Source organism: Onychomys torridus, chromosome 23 (genome assembly GCF_903995425.1).
Source record: "Onychomys torridus chromosome 23, mOncTor1.1, whole genome shotgun sequence".
NCBI lineage: Eukaryota > Metazoa > Chordata > Mammalia > Rodentia > Cricetidae > Onychomys > Onychomys torridus.
In genome coordinates, this window is record NC_050465.1 from 58,984,869 (window position 1) to 59,007,084 (window position 22,216).

The 22,216-nt window shown below is 54.2% G+C and overlaps 1 protein-coding gene and 1 long non-coding RNA gene across 2 annotated transcripts; one reads left to right on the forward strand and one right to left on the reverse strand.

Annotated features, from left to right (window-relative positions):
* The first annotated feature begins 2,160 nt into the window (after positions 1–2,160).
* On the forward strand, positions 2,161–15,050 carry Wnt6 (Wnt family member 6). Its single transcript, XM_036172799.1, has 4 exons — positions 2,161–2,490; positions 11,993–12,213; positions 12,429–12,763; positions 14,292–15,050. The coding sequence occupies exons 1-4, from the start codon at positions 2,405–2,407 to the stop codon at positions 14,751–14,753; spliced, it is 1,104 nt and encodes a 367-aa protein (XP_036028692.1). The 5' UTR covers positions 2,161–2,404; the 3' UTR covers positions 14,754–15,050.
* Positions 5,470–7,966, reverse strand: LOC118572946. The gene is made up of 4 exons (XR_004943569.1): positions 7,781–7,966; positions 7,292–7,372; positions 5,803–5,978; positions 5,470–5,613 (listed from the first exon to the last, which is right to left on the reverse strand). It is a non-coding gene; the product is annotated as an uncharacterized LOC118572946 (long non-coding RNA).
* Positions 15,051–22,216: the final 7,166 nt, after the last annotated feature.

The following is a 22,216-nucleotide window of genomic DNA, read 5'->3' on the forward strand; positions in this document are numbered from 1 at the left end:
CTCCCTGCCACTGCTCCCAATTCTGTTGTTTCAATAACATCATTTTTATCCACCCCACGGAGAGACAGTGTCTTAGGAGGGGGAAGCAGGGGGCAGGACTAGGGCATGGGAGGGGGGAGGTGGGGTAACTGAGAGAGCCTGGGGTCTGGAATCAGCACAGACTAGATTTGGGGCGCTCCCTCCTCAGGGCGATCCCAGAGCCCAGGTCCCCTGATGACAAAGACAAATACATTAAAATTCTTGCCTCGGAGAAGAATGCAGGACAGGGAGAGCATTTCATAATCTGCAATAACAGTAGCAGGGTGGGGATAAGGGGCTTGGAACAGAGGCACCGGTTCCCAGGGAGCTGGTCATTGGCCACCTGCAGCCTCCAGGGACCCCCCAAACCGCCTGGCTGCCAGGTTGGCACCAACTAGCTTCAGTATTTACCCAGCCTGGTATGTCTTTGAATGTGCAATGTGCAGACTTGGTACTGCCTAACACAAAGGCAGTGTTTTCGGAAATTGCTACGTGCTGGAGCAGTGTGCGCCCGCCAGGATGGGAGGAACAGAGGTTGGTCCATTATCTGGCTAAGCGCTGCCTCCTCCGCCTCCCCTGCTTCTTTCCTTTCCCAGAGTAACCCACGCTCTTCAAATCTCAGTACCCAGGACAAGGACTACACTGGTGCACCTTTGACACCAGGGCCCTCTGCCTTGGGGCTCCCAGAAAATCCAAGGCCTGATTTTTGTGCCTAGGCTAAGATTTCTCCTCTTCTCTCTCTTCTTCACTCTGCGTTCCCCTTCCTTCCGGGAATCTGCTCCCCTTCCTGATGTAGGCATCTCTGGTCTCCTCCTGCCTCCATTCTGGCCCCAAGTCTCATCTTCACCCATATGCCCCACTCTCTGGACCATGCAGGACCTTGCCTCCTCTCTGCTCATCAGTGGTGTTTGTCTATTTGGCAGTATTCTCAGTTCCACTTCTAAATTCCTCCCCACCCCAAAGGACAAGGAACTTTCCCCTCTGGTGTGAAATTTCTGCCACGTGAGCTTAAGGTCCCCTGTTGAAGGTTGATGGGCCCTCTAGATAGTGGTGGCAGAGAAATTGGCTCCTGCTTCGGAATGTCCGCACCACCTGTCCCTCGGCACTCCTGGGGCACGTCGGGGGGCCTCTGCCCCAGGCCAGAGGAGCAGAGGCTGCCGCCCCGCTGCCAGCCGCTTGGCTTGATGAATGGAGCTGTCCCTCCTCCCCACGAGGCCTTTGATCTCCCCCGCGTGGGGAGGGGGTCAGGGGCATCAAAGACATTTTTGTGGCATTAGAGAATCAGATAAACCACCTCACCTGCAGCTGGCTTTCCCACCCCTTCTGCCCGGGCCAAGTTGGGGAAGAAACTCGAGGCAGGGACCCGTGGACAAGCGAGACCCCGCTACAGCAAGCGCTGACCCCTCCACCCCACTTCTGAGGAGCGAATGCTGGAGCGCAGGCCCTGGAGAGGCTCCACTGCAGTCTTATCTCCCCCACGCTGTCCGCCCCCAAACACCGGCTGGACGCGAGGCTGGGGAGCTAGAACCCAGGCCTCGGGCTGGCTCCTTGCAGGGATAGAGGCTGAAGAAGGGGCTATCCTCAAGAAAGTAACGCCTTCAAAGTGCCTTGGGCTGGCAGTCGAGTTGGACAGCCCTCTACGGAGCATCCCGAGCCCCCGGCCGACTTCCTCCCTGGCCCCCATCTGTATCTCCCTGAGCACTGTTCCCTCCCCCCCAAACTCCCTCATTCCTGGGAAGTTTTCTCTCTTTACAGTCAACAAACCTGTCAAACTTCTCCCAGCCAGTCCCCCTTCCCCCGTTCCTCCCCCCCCCCCCCCCCCCCCCCGCTTTTCCCTTCTCTACTATTTCTTCCCGCCACTCGGTGCCGCAGGCCCAGGGATAGCAGGGGACAACCCCGCAGAGGCGAGGAGAGGGGCAGGCGGGCGGGTCCCGCACCCAGGAGCGCGCGCGGGCCCCGCCCCAGCACCGGGCTCCCGCCCTCCGCTGCGCTCTGCGCCCGCCGCCCCGGGGCGCACGGCTCCCTCCCAGGAGTCCCGCCGCCTGACTGTCGCAACTGCCACCCCCGTGGCCCCCCTGGCCCCCTCCCCCGCCCACGCTCCGGCCCCGCTCCCCTCCCACCCCCGCCCCCGGCTCTGATTTCTTCTCTCCAGCGAGCTCCGCAGGAGACACAGGCGCTGGCTGCTCCGTCCGCTCTCCGCCTCCGCCGCGCCCTCCTCGCCCGGGATGGGCCCCCCCGCCGCCACCGCCGCTGCCGCCGGCGGAGTCCTCGTCTCCCGGCCGCCGCCTCGATCGCTGCGATCGCCCTGAAACCCGGCGGCGGCGCGCCCCGGCTCACCCCGCAGCCTCACACCCCCCAGCCCGCGCCAGACTGCGGTAGAGCGCTCATGATGCTGCCGCCGCCGGTGCCCTCCCGCCTCGGGCTGCTGTTGCTGTTGCTCCTGTGCCCCGCGCACGTCGGGGGACTGTGGTGGTGAGTGCTGAATGGGACTGTCGCCCCCGCGCAACTCCAAATGCCAGGGGGTGGGGACCCGAGCCTGTATTGGAACTCAGTACCACGACCCTGCTGGCTGCCTTCAGGCTCTACCCTCTCCGGGATCCCAGCCACCTGGCAGTTGCACCGGGACCCTAGCAGTTTCTTTCTGGTCTCTGCCCGAGCACTTCTGAAGTGGCACCTTGACGCTCCCTGCCCCTGGATAGTCTATTGTGTCCCCCCCCCCGTGTCTTCTCCCCCCCCAGAGAAATGTGTTCACTTCATATCACAAGGAATTGGCAGGTAGATAGGGAAAAGCTGTCAGACGTTGTGAGACCCATAGTGAGAGATTAGGTGAAGACGGGAGAAAAGAACTCTGGAACAGGATTTGGGGAAAAGACGAGAAGGAGATGGGAAGCTGTAAGGCAGAGGATCAAACAGCAGCCTCTTTCCCGCCCCTCGTTACCTACGACCTCACCATGGCTAGCTCTTTCAGCATGGGCGATGTGGAGAAAAAGGGAATGTAAATGGGGAAACTGAGTCAGGACTCTGACTTTCTTCACTGCTTCCCGCCCCCAGCAAGTAAGAAAGACAGGAAGGAGATCCTGGAGGCCGGCCCTTCCAGACGTGGGAAGTAACGATTTTTTAAAAATGTGTAGCGGAGATGTGGGAACCGGGGAGCGTCCTGGTGAAGCGAGTAGGGGACAGGCCGGCGGGAGGGATGGGGCAAATTCTCAGACTCGGACTCTGCGATTGGATTTAGCCAGAGCAGACACCTAGACTTCGAAGGTTTCCAGAGCCCTGAGCCTCGAGGGGTAGGATAGGGGAGGAGAAGAAGCGGGGGCTCCGCCGGGACAACTCAGATCCAAATCCTCAAGACTTTTTTTTCCTCTTAGTTTTTAGAGCCACAAACACCCGCCCGGAATAGCTCAGTGTTCGCAGAGGAGGGGCTTGGGCGAGAGTGCTGCTAGATTAGCCAATCCTAAAACAGCAGGGACGTCCACATTTGCATCTCGCCGTGTCATTGGCTGGACTCCGACCCTCTCCGTCCTCTCTCCCCCGCCTTCGCGGCTTTGGACCCAGGGGTGGGGCAGGCCCATCCCTCTCCTCGACTGAGATTGAGTAGTGTGCCCACACAGGAAGCTGCTGGCCGCTATCCTTCCGCGATGCGGGAGAGGCAACCTCATGGGTGTCAGTGAGAGGGCAAATACAAGACCCAGGTTCGGGTTAGGGAACATACGTCTTTAGTTTAGCTGCGATGCTGGTACTTAGCAGTTTTGACAGACGGATCTAATCCCAGCCATTAAATCTGTGGTTTTAAGTGAATCACTTTCCCACCCTACCCTACAAACTCTGTTTTTAAAGAACAATCTCCCTACCTGCCAGGCTTGCCGGGAGGACTGGGTGGGAAGACCTACAGAATGACCTGACATTAAGAGCCCTCTTCCCAATCCTGCTGCTCATCCTCCTAGGCCCTCTGGGGGAATGAAAAGTGGGGTTCGTTTAAATAAGGAATAAAGAGTCAAAAGAGCTCCCTCTCTCTGCCCTCGTACACACCTTTCCTAATTTTACTCTTTCTCAAGATGTAGGACAGGGCTGTCCCTGCCATCTCTTTCTTCCTTCCCCATTGGTCTAAATTGTTCTAACAATTAAATACATACCACTTCCTCCACAGAGCTGTCATTCTGACTGCCCAGTCACGCCCCCTCCCCACTGCTATCCTGTGCTCTCACTATGCTCTGAGCCTTGGGCAACTGTGCAGTTACTGCACTTGACTGACAGCTGTGTTTTCTGGAGTCTTTTTGCCCCGTTCCTTTGTCTCGAGAGTTCTAGAAGTCCAGGGTAGTATAGGTGCTGGACACAGGTTTACCGGAGTGTGGCTTTCTGGGTTTGTATCTGTGAGGATTCCTTTGTTCAGGAAGGGCTGCTGGGTGGGAGCCAAGCCAAGGGGAGAGGGGCCTGGGCCCTCTGGAGACTGACCCTGACTCTGGGAAGCAGGGAGTGGGGGAGGAGATGAGGAGGGCAGGTGTGGGAGAACACAGGGGCCTTCATGGCCACAGCTGCAGTGGGGAGCAAAGTGAAGAGTGAGGGCCAGGGTGATAAGGTAGCCAGCGAATGCTTCTCTCAGATGTGTCTCAGAGAGAACCTGCTCCTCCCACTTGCCTTGGCCCCTTCTCTGTCTATTTCTGACACTTAATTCCTTTGGTCTGAGCCCAGGTTGACTTTCGCAGTCTTTGACTCCTGAGCATGTTCCTGTCCTGTCATAGCCTACCCGGGCCAGGCTTGGGCCAGTGGGTAGATCTTGCTGGGTTGTTAGCCTGAGGTTCTTGGCACTTGCCACCACCCTACTTCCCCGGTCTCACTAGAGCTGGGTTCTTCAGGACTGGTGCCTTCCTCCTCTTCCTTCTCAGAGGATGATAGCCAAGCTAGAATCTCCATGGGTGGTCAGAAAAGCAGTGTGACCTCCAGCAGCCATTTCCACAATCCAGCCACGGGCTAGGGGCTGGGAGGACACCAGGGTCTCTGGGTGACTTGACTGTCTAGGTCACTAAAAGAGGGTCCTAGAGGAGAGTGACCCGGGCTTTGGGTCAATCGGCTCAGAGACCAGGCCTTTTGGTTACAAAGAAGTTTTTCCTCCACCTTTCTTCCCCCTCCACCTCCTCCCAATGCAATGCGAGGTTTCTATTTTTAATTGTTCTTGTTTAGTTTTGAGACAGGGTCTTGCTATGTAGCAGTGCGTGCTTCCTAAACTCCGCCGCCGCCAGCCTCTGTGTATCTCTCCAGTGTAACCGTATCTTCGTGAATCACAGAACCTCAGATTCCAGGACACTGGCCAGGCTCTCTTGAGGTCATCTTGTCCAGCCCCTGCCTCCAGGCCATCCAACCTATGCTCTGCCCTCCCTCCAAGAACTCTGTCCTAAGAGTGAAGGCAGGAAAGGGACTCTGGCTCCCAGGTCACCAGGTCCCCTCCTCCTCTGCTCTCTACTCCCCTCTCCACAAGGTCTGATCCATCTTTATTTATACCTCCAATCAGTGGATGTAGAAAATAGCTCACTCTCATAGCAGAGCCAAATCAATCTCCCTTCTTCACTCTTCCTCTTTCCTCTCACTGTTCTGTATTTTCTGTGAAATAAACCAATTCTCCTGTGTTCCACCAGAAGAAGCCTCCCAATATACCCCCAGCCACCCCACTTTTGTTTCCCTCTTTATGGAAAAGAAACCAGAGCTAAAGGTCAAGGACCCCACAGGGAGGCAGGAAAAGGACCAGACCTCTTCCTGGCACTCAGGTTTTCTAGCTGCCCTCAGCCATACCTTTGTGTGTCCATGCTGGTCCTGGTCATTAGGCCATCCTGTCTTTATCTGGGGCCCCTGATCCTTCCTGGTCAATGCTGATGCTGGCTCTCCATCAAGCTCCAGAGTAGGGATGGCTTGGGGGTGGGGTAGCCATCCAGTCCCTTTTCCAGGCCTCAGCCTTGGCAGCTTCCCTTCTGGGGAGACAATGGGGCTGTGAGCAGAAAAGAGCAGGGGCAAAGGAGGCTGGCTTGATCCCGGCCAGAGCATGCCCTGAGCCCACCAGAGTCCTGGCACTGTGACATTTCCTGGGGGTGGGGGTGAGGCTCCCTCCTGCCCCGTTCACATCTGAAGCCTGGAGTTGGTGGCTGGAGGTCAGTGGGAGGCCCCATCACCAGGGCCCTGCAAGGGGGATTCCAGAATGTGTACTTTGATGGGGAAGTGCAGCTGTGGAGAGAATGGGGCAGGGCAGCAGCCAGCCCTGGCCAGCCAGCAGGAGGCCTCAGGGAACCAGATGCCTCTTGCCCTCTGTAGATAGATGAGAGCGCCCCCTAGCTTGGCATGTCTTTCCTGGCCAGCTGGGAGCTTTTGCAGAGAGAACAGTGGCCCGGAGGAGGCTTCTTTGGCTGGCTCTACCAGCCCGGAGCCCTCTGTTTAATCTAGAATTTGATCTAGAAAGGACTGAGAGGTAACCTAGTCTATTATGGTCAGTGGTAAGGGTAGAAGGTCCAAGGACAGGGGGGAACTTGCCCAGTGCTAAACCTGCACGTTGGTAGCTGAGAGTCCTGTCTCTTTCTTGGTGCCCTCTCCTTCTGTGCAGTGAGGGTGGGAATTGGGATGAGGGGCAAGGCCTTCACAAGCCCTGTTGCTCCCCCATCTCACCCTCAGATGTGTGTTCTCCACTGTACATGCAAGAGTATTACAAGTGTCCACCAGGCATCCAGTGGAGGGCATTGCCTCCAGAGCTTTGGGAAGCAGGAAGCCCTTTTGCTCAGTGAAGTCTGTCTGGGAAGGGAAAGCCCCTGCCTCTCAAAAGAAAAGAAAAAGAAAAAAAGATGGAGATAAAGGTGTGAGGAAGGACACAGGGGACCAAATTGTGTCTGTGTGGGGAAGGGTGAGTGGGGGCCACAGGTGGGTAGTGGGGAGGCAGGGGTTAATGGAGCTGGGGCATCACTGGCTTTGATGTGGTGGTTGGGATGGGGGTAGGGACTGGGGGAGGGGAGCAGTAATTACCGAGTTAGGAGTAGACAGAGCAGGACAGGACAGGCGGGCGGGCACAGGCCCGGCAGCCTCAGCAGCCGTCAGGCAACATTTTTCTGCCCCCTTTTCCACCACCCACCTCCCCCACCTCCTCCACACACCCCCACCCACAGCCCCAGGGCTCAGAGCTCCCTCTGCTGGCTCCTAAGAGGTGGGGTCAGATGAAGGATCTTGGGGGTAAGGAGTTGGGAGTGGGGTCGAGAGACTGGCATGCTTGCCATGAGACTCTCCTAGGAGGTTAGGCACTTACATGGTCTGTGGTCCCATTGGCCTCAGTGATCCAGCTGGGTAAGGGGGTGGATCCTAGTGGGTGCTCTGGACACTGGGTAGGCTGAATGGAGAAGGAGAAAGAGTGTTGCAAAAAGAACATTCTTGGGGCTCCACACATACCACCTACATCCCTACTGTTGAGCAGGCCTAAGAATACAAGCACTTGATGGGATCCACTCTCTGTACATTATACATGGGGGGGGGGGTTAGGGTGGGATTATGAGTTTCATTTTCCAGCTGAGGAACTGGTGTTTAACTTTTATCATCCATCCAACAAATACCAAGTGTGTTTCACACGCCAGGGACTCACTCCACTTCACACAAACCTATGACAGAGCCTGGATCCCCCAATTCCTGAGTGTGTGTTCCACTGATGACACCACACCCACGTGTGAGATTCCTGTTATTAAGTGAATGAGACTTCTACCTAATTGAGGAGACAAGGGGACCACTGGCAGGGCATACTCACATGAGTGACAACCAGCTGAGGCCAGGGCTGGTGCTCCTGAGGGAGAGTGGGAGCTGAGGTGAGATTGCAGAGATGCTGGCTAAGAACGTCTTGACTTACAGTTGCAGAGGAAGTGGCCTTGAGTCCAGAAGTGTGGTCTGGGGTGGAGCCCCGAGTCCTGATAGCAGGGGTGAGCTGTGTGGAGCTACTGTGAGAGGCTACCTGGGGTCTTCCCACTTCCTTCCAGTCCCGCTTTGGGTGTTCATTTTATCTGAACAGTACTGGAGATGGAGCCCACAGCCTCAAGCATGCCCGGCAAGGCTGCTACATCTGAACTTTTTGAGATACGGTCTTACTGAGTCTTCTCCCAGACTCAAGCTTACTTGAGCTGGCCTTGGCTTCCCGAGGAGCTGGAATCACAGACATGTGCCACCAGACCAGCTCCTGTTGGTGGATGTTTGTTATGGTTGAGCCTTTATAACCCTGGTTGGCCAAAAACTTGCTCTGTAGACCAGGCTGGCTTTTAACTCAGAGACCCACCACCTGCCTCTGCCACCCAAGTGCTGGGATTAAAGGTGTGTGTCACCATGCCTGGCTCTGTTTTGCAATGAGAACTCCCTCAGTAAGTGGCCAGAGACCATCAACTCTGCTCACCTTGCTCATCTGTGTGACTATGAAGTGACGGAGGTGAATGAGCTGGTCTTCAACATTTCCTTCTATTCTCTGAGTCCAGAGGTTAGAAGAGTAAGCTGAACCAGAATATTGGGGTTTCTGGGGCACAGGTCTATAGATATTGCTAGTAGGAACTGCCTGGCTTCTAGTTCCATCTTAATGGGCCACAGATCCATCAACGGTGGTCCTTGAAAGAGAATTCTCAGTGCAGGCCAGGCCAGTTAGAGTGAGCCTACCTTCTTGTCTGTATACTGAGGTGTTTTGTTTTTGTTTTTGTTTTTTTTTTTAGGGATAGCCACGTTCTATGTGCCCAGAAGTGGCCATAAGATTATATCCCAGAGCCTATGTAGGATATCTATTCCTTCCCACCATGCATTCCGGCTTTAAGATATAAAAATTGTTCTAAAAGTGTGCATCTTCTTTGAGCTGACCCCAGGTCAACAGTGATCCAGACTCCCCCAAAGCAGCACTCCTTATGTAAGGAGACAAATATCCAGGAAGCAAAGTAAATGAGAAGGAATGAGAGAGGAGGGTGGGCAGCTGTTGGAGAAGTGGACTCAGATATTACCACTGAGACTGAAGCACTTCTGGATCAACTCATTATTTTCCCTTAAGTCCATAGAGGAAACTGATTTGTCTGGAATGGCTCAGCCCACCCACAAATGACAAAAACCAGGGTTAGAAGTAGGGCTGGGTAGTTTGTTCAATACCCTCTGTCTTGTGTCTTCTCTGGAGTTTCATTTCCTATGTCTTTAGGACAGGAGGGCAGGGAACAAGCTGGTCTCTTGGGGAGTCTAATGCTATCACTGCCCATCCCGCCTCCTGACCAGCTGGTAAACAAGACTAGTTCCCAGGAAGCTAGCCAGCCCCTCAACCTTGTGAAGGGCCGGCCCCACCTCCTGGGGGCCCTGCCCTTCATATCCCCATGATTTCTCTCCTATCCTTGGGAAGCGGACAAGGCCAAGAGGGTTTTGCAGATCTCCCTTACATGCCCCAAACTCTTTCCTGCTTTGCCAAGGGAGGAGGCAGGAAAGGGGAGGGATGGGGCACAGTGACCTTGAGAAGATAAGTCCATTCAACCTTGGGAAAATAGGGAGTGTGCAGAGGGCAGGGGTGGGATGGGGTGGGGCTGGGGAACTTAGTGGTAGGGGTCATGGAGATGGGGAAGGCGAATTTTCAGAGCTTCGCACAGTCAGGAGGAGTTAGGGTGTGCAGGTGGTAGAGAGGAGCTGAACAGCTGCAGAGAGGCCCGCTTTGCTTCTCTCATCTCGGGGAGAGAAACTGTTTGAGGATATGACACTAGGAGTCATGATATGATACCACATCAATGGGTCCTGGACTCAAGGGGGGGCTTTATGGCTCCTTCATTCAGAAACATATGTTAAGTATTCATGGTTATTTCATATCTATCTATTCATCCATAATGTAGAATTCATGACATGCAAACCTTCAGAATAAACATTGCAGGAATATAAATCAGGTACCCCAAAAGCTTCCAGGGAAAATAAAGAAAAAGGAAGAAAGAAAAAAGACTGTCCCAATAACGAGGGAGCTCATAACCTTATCTACCTACCGTAAACAACCATTCTGGAAGCCACTCAAATCCAAATCCTTTTTTAATGAGGTGGATAAGTGGACAGATTTATTAATGAAGATGTACACAGAAAGATAAGACTGAATTCTTTTTGTAGTGCAGTTTTTAGTCTAGACTGGAGTAAAGAGGGATACAGCCATGGGACGGACAAAGTAAGAGTGAGACAACATCGGTCTTGGTTGGGGGTTGGAGAGATAGGTAGGCAGAGGCTGATCAATTCTCCAAGGTCATTGGGCCACTGGGAGCTGGCTTGGGTTGTCCTAACCTTGGCTCACTGATCATTACTCCATGGGTCCCTTCTCTGGGGCTGAGACAGTGGGATAGGGCTGGTGCTGGGCAGGGTGGGGGTGAGGGGTGCCCAAGCTCAATACAAGAGAACTTCTGCTGCCTGTTTCTGCCCAGAAGAGAGGCTTGATCCCTGAACTATTTGAGTAGGGATAACAGCATCGTTCCCGTGTGTGTGTGTGTGTGTGTGTGTGTGTGTGTGTGTGTGTGTGTGTGAGAGAGAGAGAGAGAGAGAGAGAGAGGGAGGGAGGGAGAGAGATCCTTAAGAGATGGGGCTTTCACATCTTTCTGCAAACATCTCTTTGAGAACCTCATCTTCAGTGCTGAGAGTTTTACCTTAAGACCTAAATTCCTCTTGTTGCTATTTAAGACCATTACATCTCAGGACATGCCTGGGCAGCCCGTACTTGTGGAGTAAATGGGGACAGTGGGGTGGATATGCACGGAAGCAAAGCTGAAAAGTAGGCCACCCTGACCTCTCACACTCTTTTGCCAACATTTTCTTCTACATTGTATACTCCACTGCCTCCAGTGTGCACCCCCCCAGTCACCCCCCAGCCTGTCTTTCTCTGCCCTCTACAGAAGGGTTTTGAATGGTCTCAAATTAACCTCCCCAGCTCTGCCCACATATCCCTTCAAGCCTGAGCTCTTAGCTATATTCAAATAGGAGCCATCTGATTCAAGCGGGTTTCCCCCCAGGTGTGAATTCCTGGCTGACAACCTATGGAAACCATGTGGCAGCTCTCTCCTCAGGTGGAATGAAGGTGGGCAGGGTAAAGAGGCTGCTGACAAGGTGCAGAACTTTCCAGCAGGTCTTTACCCACAAACCAAACATCACCCCTCCACCCCACAGTTAGTTGGTTATATCACCCTAGCACACAGGGCTTGGCTTGGTGCCATCTCTCTCTGGGAAAGCCAGCTACCCTGGAGCAAGAGAAGGGTCAGCATCACCTATTTGCCAACAATGCTGAGCAGCTACGTTCCCAGCTCCTTCCTGAAGCCGTCTAGCTCAGGGAAACGGGGAGCAGCAGGATAGGCGGGTCCTATCTAAGCGAAAATTTCTCATTTTACAGAAGTTGAGCTAAGAGGGGATGTGGCTTTTTTCTTCTTTATTTTAGGCTCTGTTCTCTAGACACTCTAATACCTCACGGCCGTTCTGTCCTTCAGATGGCCCCTGCTTTGTACTGGGGCTGTCCAGGTTGCAGCCCACTAAGGCCACATCCTCCCTTGATACTGTTTACTTTTCTTAGAATGCTTTCTTTTATGAAATGGGGGTGGTGGTGTTGACAGCTTTCTTAATCTTTTTTTTCTGCTAATTTCTTCCTTGTTTCCCTTTTGGGCTAGGCCTATTGAATTTTAGCCTTGGCCTCCATGGCGACAGCTGCCTTCACCTTGAGCAAAGTCCCTTCAAGGGTTTATTAATGGAGATGCACACGGAAGGATAAGACTGAGTTCTTGTCATAATGCAATTTCCAGTCTAGGCTTCAGTAGAGAGGGGACACAGACATGGGATGGGAAGGAGACCAGAGGGACAATATCAGTCTCAGTGAGTTGGACAGAGAGACGCTGTAGCACCTGGCTGTGGGCTGAGTGGGGCCAGCTCCCTCTCCTTCATTCCCACCCCACCCCAGGTCTCTTATGTTTTGGGAGGTCCACTCCTGACCTGCTGTTCTGCTCCCCAGGGCTGTGGGTAGCCCCCTGGTCATGGATCCTACCAGCATCTGCAGGAAGGCCAGGCGGCTGGCAGGACGGCAGGCTGAGCTGTGCCAGTCAGAGCCAGAAGTGGTGGCAGAGCTCGCCCGGGGCGCAAGGCTGGGGGTCCGAGAATGTCAGTTCCAGTTCCGTTTCCGACGCTGGAACTGCTCCAGTCACAGCAAGGCCTTTGGGCGCGTCTTGCAGCAGGGTTAGTGTGGGAGAGGCCCCGGAGAGGGATGTGCCTTCTTGCGGGGGGAGCAGGTTTGGGGAGGCTGCTTGAACCCTGTCTCCTGATCTACCCCCTAGATCTGCCCATCTTGCCCCTCCACACCCGTCTCCCAGATGGCCCAGGACAGGCTGGGGGAGGAGGGTCCCCTTTCATATTGGGCAGTCACTGGCTTCATCTCCATCCTCCCTCCGCAGATATCAGAGAGACAGCCTTCGTGTTTGCGATTACCGCAGCCGGCGCCAGCCACGCAGTTACGCAGGCCTGTTCCATGGGAGAACTCCTGCAGTGTGGATGCCAGGCACCCCGCGGGCGAGCACCGCCTAGGCCTTCTGGCCTTCTGGGCACTCCTGGACCTCCAGGGCCAACAGGTTCCCCAGATGCCAGCGGGGCCTGGGAGTGGGGAGGCTGCGGAGACGATGTGGACTTCGGGGATGAGAAGTCAAGGCTCTTTATGGATGCCCAGCACAAGCGGGGACGTGGGGACATCCGGGCACTGGTGCAGCTGCACAACAATGAGGCAGGCAGGCTGGTGCGTACGGGCAGGAGCTTTAGGTGTCGTGCACGAGTGTGGAAGTGTGAGTATGCAAGAGAGTGCCAGTGGGTGTGGCAGAGTGTGGGTGGCAGCATATTTGTGGTAGCATGGGCACAAGTAAAGGTGTGAATGTGTAGGAGGGTGTTGATGCGTGTGGGAGTGAACCAGACAGGGGCAACTCGGGAGGATTGGGACTTGGGCCAGGACACAGATACACATGGCCGATGAGCTGTCCAGTCTAGAGGGTAGGGGACACGAGTGTGTGGAGCTGAGAGGAACAGTGTGCAAGGTGCAAAAAGGACACTTCTAGAATAGTACTGAGGACCAGTAGAGACCCAAGAAGGGGTGGCATCCCTCTGATACATGACAAGTGAGGTAGACATCAGGGCAGGAGCAGGGCTAGGGATGAAATTAAGAATAGGAGCCATAGCTGGATGGTGGTGGTGCACGCCTTTAATCCCAGCACTCGGGAGGCAGAGCCAGGCAGATCTCTGTGAGTTCGAGGCCAGCCTGGTCTACAGCCGAGATCCAGAACAGGCACCAAAACTGCACAGAGAAAAAAGAATAGGAGCCACGGGAGGGTCTGGGGTCTGGTGGCGGAGGCACCAGAGGAAGTGAGGGTTAGAACAAAGCCTAGAAGAAGTGACTTGGAAAGGACTGTGGGAAGTCAGTAGAGGCCAGGAGAGCCCAGACCCAGCTTCAGACTGGCAAGCAAGAGAGTACTGGATCCTGATCTCCTTAGTGCATTCGGGTGGACCCTCCTACATCTGCTGTCTCAGTTCTAGAGTAGCTGAGGAACATCCCTCCCCACACATTCTGTGTCCTTTAAGGTTTAGCCCAAGGCATCAGGCAGACAGGGAGGAGGGGGCTCAGGAGAGGAATGTCCCGACAGGCCCACATACCTGTTGAGAGGATTGGGGAGGGGTGACAGAGACAGACGCCCAGGCGGCTGGCTGTGTCTGCTCAGCTCTGCCTGGGGCCGCGAGGGGTAGAAGGGGCAGGAATGAAGAGGCCGGGTTGGCAGGAGGGCTAGGCTGCCACAGCTGCCGCCGCTTCTCCCCACTCCAGGGAGAACGGAGAATCTCACCACTGCGTCCCTTCTATTCTCTCCCGCTCCCTGGCTTTGGACCCTGGAATCTCTGCTCTATCCACCGTTTCCACTTGCCACTCTCTTTCTTCTCCGTCTTTGTCATCCTTTCTCCCTCTCTGAGCGGTCATTTTCTTGATTTTCTCCTTCTAACCTTGTACCTACCTGCCTGCCTGCCTGGCTACCTATATCTCCTTTCCTCCCTTCCTCCCTCCCCTCCCTCCCTCCCTCCCTCCCCTCCCTCCCTCCCTCCCTCCCTCCCTTCCTTCCTTCCTTCCTTCATTCCTTCCTTCCTTCCTCTCACTTCCTCCCTCCCTCCCCCCTCCTTTCCTTTCTTTCTCGCTCTCCCTTCTCTCCCTCTGCTTCCTTCCTTTGCTTTCCGTTGGTCCCCACGCCTCTCTCTGCCCCGCCCATCGCCCCGCCCCTCTGCTCCCGCAGGCGGTGAGGAGCCACACGCGCACAGAATGTAAGTGCCACGGACTTTCGGGTTCGTGCGCGCTGCGCACCTGCTGGCAGAAGCTGCCTCCGTTCCGCGAGGTGGGCGCACGGCTTCTGGAACGCTTCCACGGCGCCTCGCGCGTCATGGGCACCAACGATGGCAAAGCCCTGCTGCCTGCAGTCCGCACGCTCAAGCCTCCCGGCCGAGCCGACCTCCTCTACGCCGCCGACTCGCCCGACTTCTGCGCCCCCAACCGGCGCACCGGCTCGCCCGGCACGCGCGGCCGCGCCTGCAACAGTAGTGCTCCGGACCTCAGCGGCTGCGACCTGTTGTGCTGCGGTCGCGGACACCGTCAGGAGAGCGTACAGCTCGAGGAGAACTGCCTGTGCCGCTTCCACTGGTGCTGCGTGGTGCAGTGCCACCGCTGCCGCGTGCGCAAGGAGCTCAGCCTGTGCCTCTGACTCGCCGCCTGCCTGCCTCTGGAAGTGCGCGCAGCCACCTCTGGCAAATCTGCAGGACCACTGGATTCCAGCAGGGGGCGCTGTCTGGGCCCAGCTGCTCCCTAGGAAAAATACATATCTAGGCCTTGGGAAACTATAGGGGCTGGGAGCTTGAGGTTTACACCTGCCCGCCCAGGCCTGAGGACCCTGCTCCTTCAGCATCCCCCAGAAGGGCCCTCTGCGGGGGATTATGCAGGCTCTTCTTACTCCCTTTGGCCTCCCAGATGGAAATAAAAAATCCAGACTCAGGCCTCTGGAGACGGTGCTCCTCAGAATTACTGGGGTGGGTGGGCGACTTTAGTATCAATAAAGACATTTAAATCAATAGGACAGGATGCACAGTTTGAGGGGAGGTATTCCTAGAGGGCCAGGATATGGAAGGGAGTTAGGTGGTCCTGACAGAACTTACATTTTGACCTGAATCTATAATCCCACCCACCACCGAGGCAGGGGAGGGGGGTCCTGGAAACCCTGTAGCTCTCCCTCGGCACTCCTTTGTTCATTTCCATCCACATCAGGCACCTGAATCTTGAGAACAAGTGATTCCATTTTAAAGGGACACAAAGGGCCCAGCAGCTTCTAGTGGCGTACTCAGTTGTTGGGCCTTTGTGTTCATTTTTTAGGACATCATGTCTGTTTCTGTGACTCCCGAGGAAATCAAGGGTAGACTTTTGGGGTCATAAGATTAAAGCTCTTTATAAACTGTAAAATACAATGAAACTACTTGCGAGGAACACCTGCTTTTGTTACCATCAAAACTAACCATCCCATTGCTCTAAAAAGACTGTTGCCGGCTGTGAGATCACTCAGGTAAAGGGCTTGCTTTGCAAGCACAGGGGCTGGCCCTGAGTTCCACCCTCAGCACTCACATTAAAAACCCAACGTGGCCTGGTAGTGGCCGCACATGCCTTTAATCAGAGGCAGGCGGATCTCTGAATTTGGGGCCAGCCTGGTCTACAGAGTGAGTTCCAGGACACCATGGCTATACAGAAAAACCCTGTCTCAAAACAACAACAAACAAACAAACAAAGCCCAACATGGTGATGGATTCCTAATCCCAGCATTTGGGAGAGGGAGACAAGAAGATCATTGGGGCTAGCTAGCCAGGCCTAGGCCTATACTTGGTGATTTCCCAAGTGAAAGATTGTCTCAAAAAGGGGCTTCTCGATGACTCAATAGATAAAGGTGTGTGCTCCCCCAATGACCTGAATTGATTCCTAGAACAACACAATCTCTCTCTCCATATATATATATATATATAATAATTAAGTAAATGTAATAATTCAAGAGACAACACCCAAGTTTGTCTTCTGGTGGCCATATATACACACACACACACACACACACACACACACACACACACACACACATGCACACGCACACTCTGTGCAGACTGCCTGCCCAGTATAGTGAGTGTTTCTAATCACACTCAGAGGAAACAAGCTTGTACCAGGGACTTGTCTGGCATCCAGCCTTATATTTTTTTTAAAGCAGGCTCCCCTCAGGGAGCTGATTGTGAGAGGTCAAGAGACACATGAGTAGTTCTGGGTTCTCTAGAGTTGAGGCTTGTGCCCTCATCTTCAGTCCAAGAGAATCGGGTGCACAGCCCACCTGTGGAATATTCCCCCAGTGGGAACGCTGCAGTTGGGGCAGGACTCTTTCCCCTTGCAGCTAAGCAGGAAAAGGTATGGGCCTTTGGTTCAGATTATTGGGGTTGAAGCTGGTGTAGCACAGGCTGGTGCGGCCTGTTTTCTCTTCCTGTGTGGTCTCACTCTATCTCAGTTATCTAGGGCAAAGTAACAACAGCCTCTAAGTAACTAACTACTCAGTATCCTCCTTGGACAACTATGTGTCGGAACTCAGCTCCGGGGTCTGGTTCAGAGGGCACTTTGGTGTGGAGTGCCTGGGGTCATTCTGCGTGAAGATGTGCTGGTCTGGGCAGTTCTTGGGGTTTTGTTTCCATGCCTAAGGACTCAGGTGGGTCTCTGTGTGGCTGGTTTGGGCTTTCTCCCTGTGTGGTGGCCTGAAGGTAGAAAGACATCAAGAAAAGAGCATGTCGAGCCTCCAGGCAGATTTTGTCTTCTGAGAGGCCAGCCATGGACGTTACATAATATCACTATTGCTCTCTCTTGGCTGGAACAGATCACAGAGTCAGGCCAGGGGAAACAGACTGCCTAGCAGCGGGAGGAAAGAATAAGAAGATGCAGCCATCTTGACCCATCCCACACCCTCAGAGAGACACGTTGGGAGGGTTTCTTTTTCTTAAGATAGGAAAAACACTTAGCATGGCGTTTGGCAAATTATGCCAAATTTATGTTTCACAAAGGGTAGTTGTTGTGGGAGTAGGGGTAGAGGGTTGTTGTTTTGCAGGTCTGGGGCAGCTCTGACTGCAAGGGAAGACATCTGACTGTCAGACTAGGTCAAAGGGAATTACAGAATTTAGTCCGCTTTCAGCCACAGCTGAGTTGAATGCACGGACTTAAGTGACGTCACTACAGGTCCCGCTGTCTCTCCTCCACCCCCTCTGTGTCTCTTATTCCTCAGTCCCTAACCTCTGTGTCTATTATTTCAGCTCACCGTGTCTGTCTACCATCCTCATCCTCTCCCTGTGGACATTTTCTCTATATGACAGCTTTGGGCCTACATGCTTAGGAGTGGGTTTTTTTTTTTTTTTTATTTGTTTGTTTTGTTTTGTTTTTGTTTTGAAGGGGATCCCTAGGCTGGAGAAACTGAACACTTGTTGCTTTTCCAGAGGACCCAGGTTAACTTCCCATCATCCACATGGTAGCTCGCAACCATCCTTTACTCCAGCTCCAAAGGACCAGATGCCTTCTTTGGGTCTGCAGGCACCAGATATCCACATGTTGCTCAAACATACATACAGGCAAAGCATGAATGCACACACACACAATATATTTGTAAAAGCCTCCTCAATTCTAATCCCAAGGAAGACACTGATTAGTTCCCGCGAAAACACGATACTATGAAAGATTGACAGATTTCTAAGACCACAGGGGATGGGGCAGAGTTCTTTCTTTAAGTGAAACAGAGGAAGGGACCTCAGGACAGACACTAATGCTGGCTTCCATCTACTCCCACTGGATGGTCTGTCTATCTGGGCCGGGCCCTCAAGCATCATGGTAGACAGGGGATGTCAGGCTGTGGAAGAAGAAGGGGGGATTTGTGGCTTCCCTTCTGTGTTTCTTCCATCAAACGCCTGGGCTGCAGGGCAATCTCATTGAGAATGTGAACTCAGAACCTCCTGACAGAAGCAGACTCTAACTTTCCAAGAGGGAGAGTAGAAATGGCCTTGGGGGGGTACAGGAAAGGAAAGCTCTGAGGGTGGAGTTTATATCCACAGATCTGCCTTTCCCAGAGCTCTGGGAGGGTGCTGCTGCTGTGCCTCTCTTCTCCTCCCCTCCCTTCTCCTGTCTTCCTTTCTCTTCCCTCTTCCTTCCCTTCCCTTCCCTTTTTTCCCAATGCAGACCCAAAGTCTGATGCAGACTATGAAAGTCAACCCAGGCGCTTACAATGCCCGCTCAGTCCAGCGCTTTTTCAATGTCTTGTACTTCACAAATAGACCACCAGAGGGCCTCCAAGTCCAACTTCTCTAAGGACGGAGGCTGCCAGAGAAGGATGTCTGGGGAATTCAAGAGCAGGAAGCCCCCCCATGGCAGGACTGGAGACCCACGGACAGCTTAGGTCAAGCCTCTGGGGTTTCAGGCTGTCTGGAACCTCTAGGTTAACCAGATCTTGGACTGGGACTCCAGTCTGTGTCTCTATGACTTCCTGGTTCTGGTCTGGTGTTCTGAGATGAGATGGATGATGGGGGGGGGGGGGGTGTTGAGTATTTTCCTCTATGTGCCAGAAAAGCAGACCATATGAATCAACACCACTCCAAGTAGGTTGAAAAGAAGGTAAAACACACACACACACACACACACACACACACACACACACATACATATATATATATATATATATTTTTTAAAAAGGGCCCTGGCCAAGTCAGCTAAGCAGCTAAGCAGCTAAGCAGCTAACCTATCTGTGCCTCAGTGACCCCATCACAAAATTGGGCAGAAGTCTGAGAGCTTCTTGGCACACGGTGAGAGTACAGAACAGACTGGGGAGGGGTGTTTCTAGACAGGGTTTCTCTGTGTAATTCTGGCTATCTTGAAACCAGCTCTGTAGACCAGGCTGGCCTCAAACTCAGAGATCTTCCTGTCTCTGCCTCCTAAGTGCTGGGCTTAAAGGTGTGTGCCACCACCACCCAGCTCTGTTCAGGTCTTTAAGTTGCTAGTCACATGGCAGGGATCCATTGTCTAAGACCCGAGTCCCACAGGGGGCTGGGAACTCCCTAACTTAAAAAGTGAAGATGCAGAACAGGAAGCCATGGTTGGCGGTCATGAGCCTGCTCCTTTGTAAGCGCAGAGATGGCGCTGTGCTCTGGCCCAGCTGTCTGAGGATGGGGTGAGAGACAGAGCTCAGAAATACCCCCTGACATCCCCTCCCCTAGCTTGCCCAGCTGCTCAGCCCCAGGCACAGGCAAGGTCCCCTGCTGGCTGAGGGGTGGGGGACATGTGGAACTTGGGCAAAGGGGAAGAGCACAGAGGCACCCCAGATGTGTGTGGTGTGTGACCACATCAGGAAAAGGCAGAACATAGCAGATGGGTGAGAAGGCTGAGTGGAAGGGCCTATGATGAGGTGAGTCGGAGGTCAAGACTCCCAGCTCATCTCTCTTTCCCTTTGAGCATCACACATTAGGAAGTTGGAGACATGGAAACAGTAAACTGCTTCCCCTTACCTTGCTGAGGCAGGGTCAACAGGAAGGAGGGCCCCTTATCCATCTAGAGATCTTCCTTCTCTTCTTCACCCAGACCAACTTCTCCAACTGAGCATCCAGACAGAGCAGGACTAGACTGGGCTAGGCTGGGGCTGTGAGGGTCCCACCTGTTCTCACCCTGTGCCTCCCCCAGCCCTCCCTCCCTGAGACCTCCCCCAGAGCTGCTACAGCTGGAATCATTCTCTAGCTGCCTTTCATCCTCCTAGCTCCCCACCCCCACCCCCAGTGGCCCCTGTAATTGTGGTCTCTGGCAGGCGGTTGCGGGGGCTGGGGCTGGGCTGAAGGCCAGGTCGCAGGGCAGGTCTGGGGTGGAGACTGGGGGCTGCTGGTGCTGGTAGAGGCTTGGCAATGGCATAGGTCATCCAGGTTAGGGTCCCAGATGCACACCAAGATTCATCTACACATAGGCCAAAGTCTGTCACTTATGCATGTGGGCATTGCTAGGCAGGCCTCATGACCTCGGGCAAGACCAAAGATGGAGGCACAGGCTACAGGCACCAGTAGTCACCTTCCAGAGTTTCCAAAGTGGGGAAAATCCTTTCTCCCCTTGCACCTCTGTGTTTCATGGGTCCTGACGCAGAGACCCTTCCTCTCCTTCCTCAGACAGAAGCCAAAAGGAGAAACAGCCAGCTGCTTTCCAGGCCAACAGCATTTTCCAAAGGTGGTTTCCCCTAAACATTTGGGAGATGGTTATGAATGAAGATCCCCAGGCCTTGTGCCTGGGAAAAGCTGATTCAGTACCTTAGGACCTAGAATCAATATTCCCACAATAGTCTACCCCAGGGGATATATATGCTCCTTCAAGTGTGGGATACATTAAGGTGAGCACTGGGTGAGGAACAAGGAGGTCTGCACCTTGAATATGGCCTCACTGCCTGGGTTGGGTGGAGTCTATCCCAAATCTATTCTAGGCCTCAGTTTCTCCAACAGCCAGTTGGAACTTGATTCTCCAACCTGCAGATGCCTATCCTGGGGTTATGCCTCCTTCCTGTGTCAGACCCTACTGCAGGATCAGGTGATTGGTTTGATCCTGCAGCACCATGGTGGGGGAGAGTTGGGAGGGCAGCCGGGTGGCTAGGGTCAAACGAGGCTCTGGTGACACCGGCTGCTTCCTGCCTCTGGCTGTTTTCTTGCTGCCCAGCCAGACTGCTCTCTCATTGTCCCACCCCAACCCCCAGCAGCTCCAAGCTCTTAATTCCTGACAGCTGCGATGGCTGCCGGCAGAGATGGGGGAGGAGGGAGAGCATGTCACCAGCCTGCTGCTGTTCAGGCCACCCCCACCACTTGACAGTCTGGGGGCAAGAAAGGCACCTCCCCTTCAATTCTCCGAGGATGGTCAATTCCTGGAATGGGCCCCCTTTCTTTGTCCATGAGCCCAGAGGCCATGAGAGTTCTCTTCTCAAGCCAGGAGGGCCTCTCTTCAGAGAGAGGAGGCCCTGGGATGTGAGGGATGTGGGTGTATAGAAATGGGAGACTTGTGCCCATTTCACAGAGGACCATGCTGAAGACAGAGCAGGAGTCAGACGTGTTGTCCTGACCCAAGACCAAAGCCTCTGGTTCTCAGACCCTTCCCTGGTCACAGACACAAGCCCTATACTAAGCAGAGACCAGTGTTCAACCAGGGCTTTGAGACAAGGAAGGGACCCCAGGGGACTATTCAGACAGGCCCTTTAGGACCAGGGCCAGGACTAGGGTGTGTCTCAAAGCATCCTTGGGCAACAGCAAGCTGCTTATCATGTAGGGGACACGCTGGTGTGGTGGGACTCAGAAGTCAATCCACCTTAGTGCTTTGTCTAATTTGCTGTTTGACTTTACCTAAGTCACGGCCCTCTCTGGGCCTCCGTATTTTCTTGTGAAACAAAAAAAGAGGGGGAGGGGAGTGTTTCTGAATAAAATGTTCTGACTGCCCACTTCTGATTAGAAGGTTCTCTAATCCCTACTCCTGTTAGCTAGAGCCATCCCGAGGCACCTAGGTCCCAACACGCATTTCCTAGAGTCCTGTCCTTTCTGCCTCCGGTGGCTCACTGACTAGATGAAGTGGCCCCTCCACTACTCATTTCATAAGAGATGGAGTGTGACTCCAAGAGAGCCTTTGGAAGGTCACAGGGCAAAGCAGAGGGAAAGCCAGAGGTGGCCAAACCCCTCTCCAGGACCTACACACACACACACACACACACACACACACACACACACACACACACACCTGTCTCTCTAGGCAAGCTAGGGGAAGTCCCTCTAGAAGCAGAGAAGGCCAAACCGAGGGGCCTCGGCCTCTCCCCTGCAGCCCCGCAGGTGTGTGCTGGGGTGGGGTGGGACACTCCCCTGCAGCTGTGTTTCAGCTTCAGTGAGGCACACACACCTCTGGTTAACACACAGACCAGCACCCGACATCTCAGGGTGCAGGGTGCCAAGAGCCAAGACACAAGTACCTCTCCTTCCTTCACCCTCTGCACGCCCCCCCTCCCTACACACACACCACGGACTCAGTGGCCTCGGGGACGAGAGCACGCCACCCCCTGTCGTGACGTCACTTGGGGTAGAACCCTTAGACACTACATGGGGGGGGGGGCAGAGCTCCTGG

Excerpts from the sequence above, each read along its gene's own strand:
- Wnt6 (XM_036172799.1), top strand. The coding sequence starts at position 2,405 with ATGATGCTGCCGCCGCCGGTGCCCTCCCGCCTCGGGCTGCTGTTGCTG. Across the intron at positions 12,214-12,428 it reads TGGGCGCGTCTTGCAGCAGG|ATATCAGAGAGACAGCCTTC; the intron begins GTTAGTGTGGGA and ends CTCCCTCCGCAG. Across the intron at positions 12,764-14,291 it reads ACAATGAGGCAGGCAGGCTG|GCGGTGAGGAGCCACACGCG; the intron begins GTGCGTACGGGC and ends CTGCTCCCGCAG.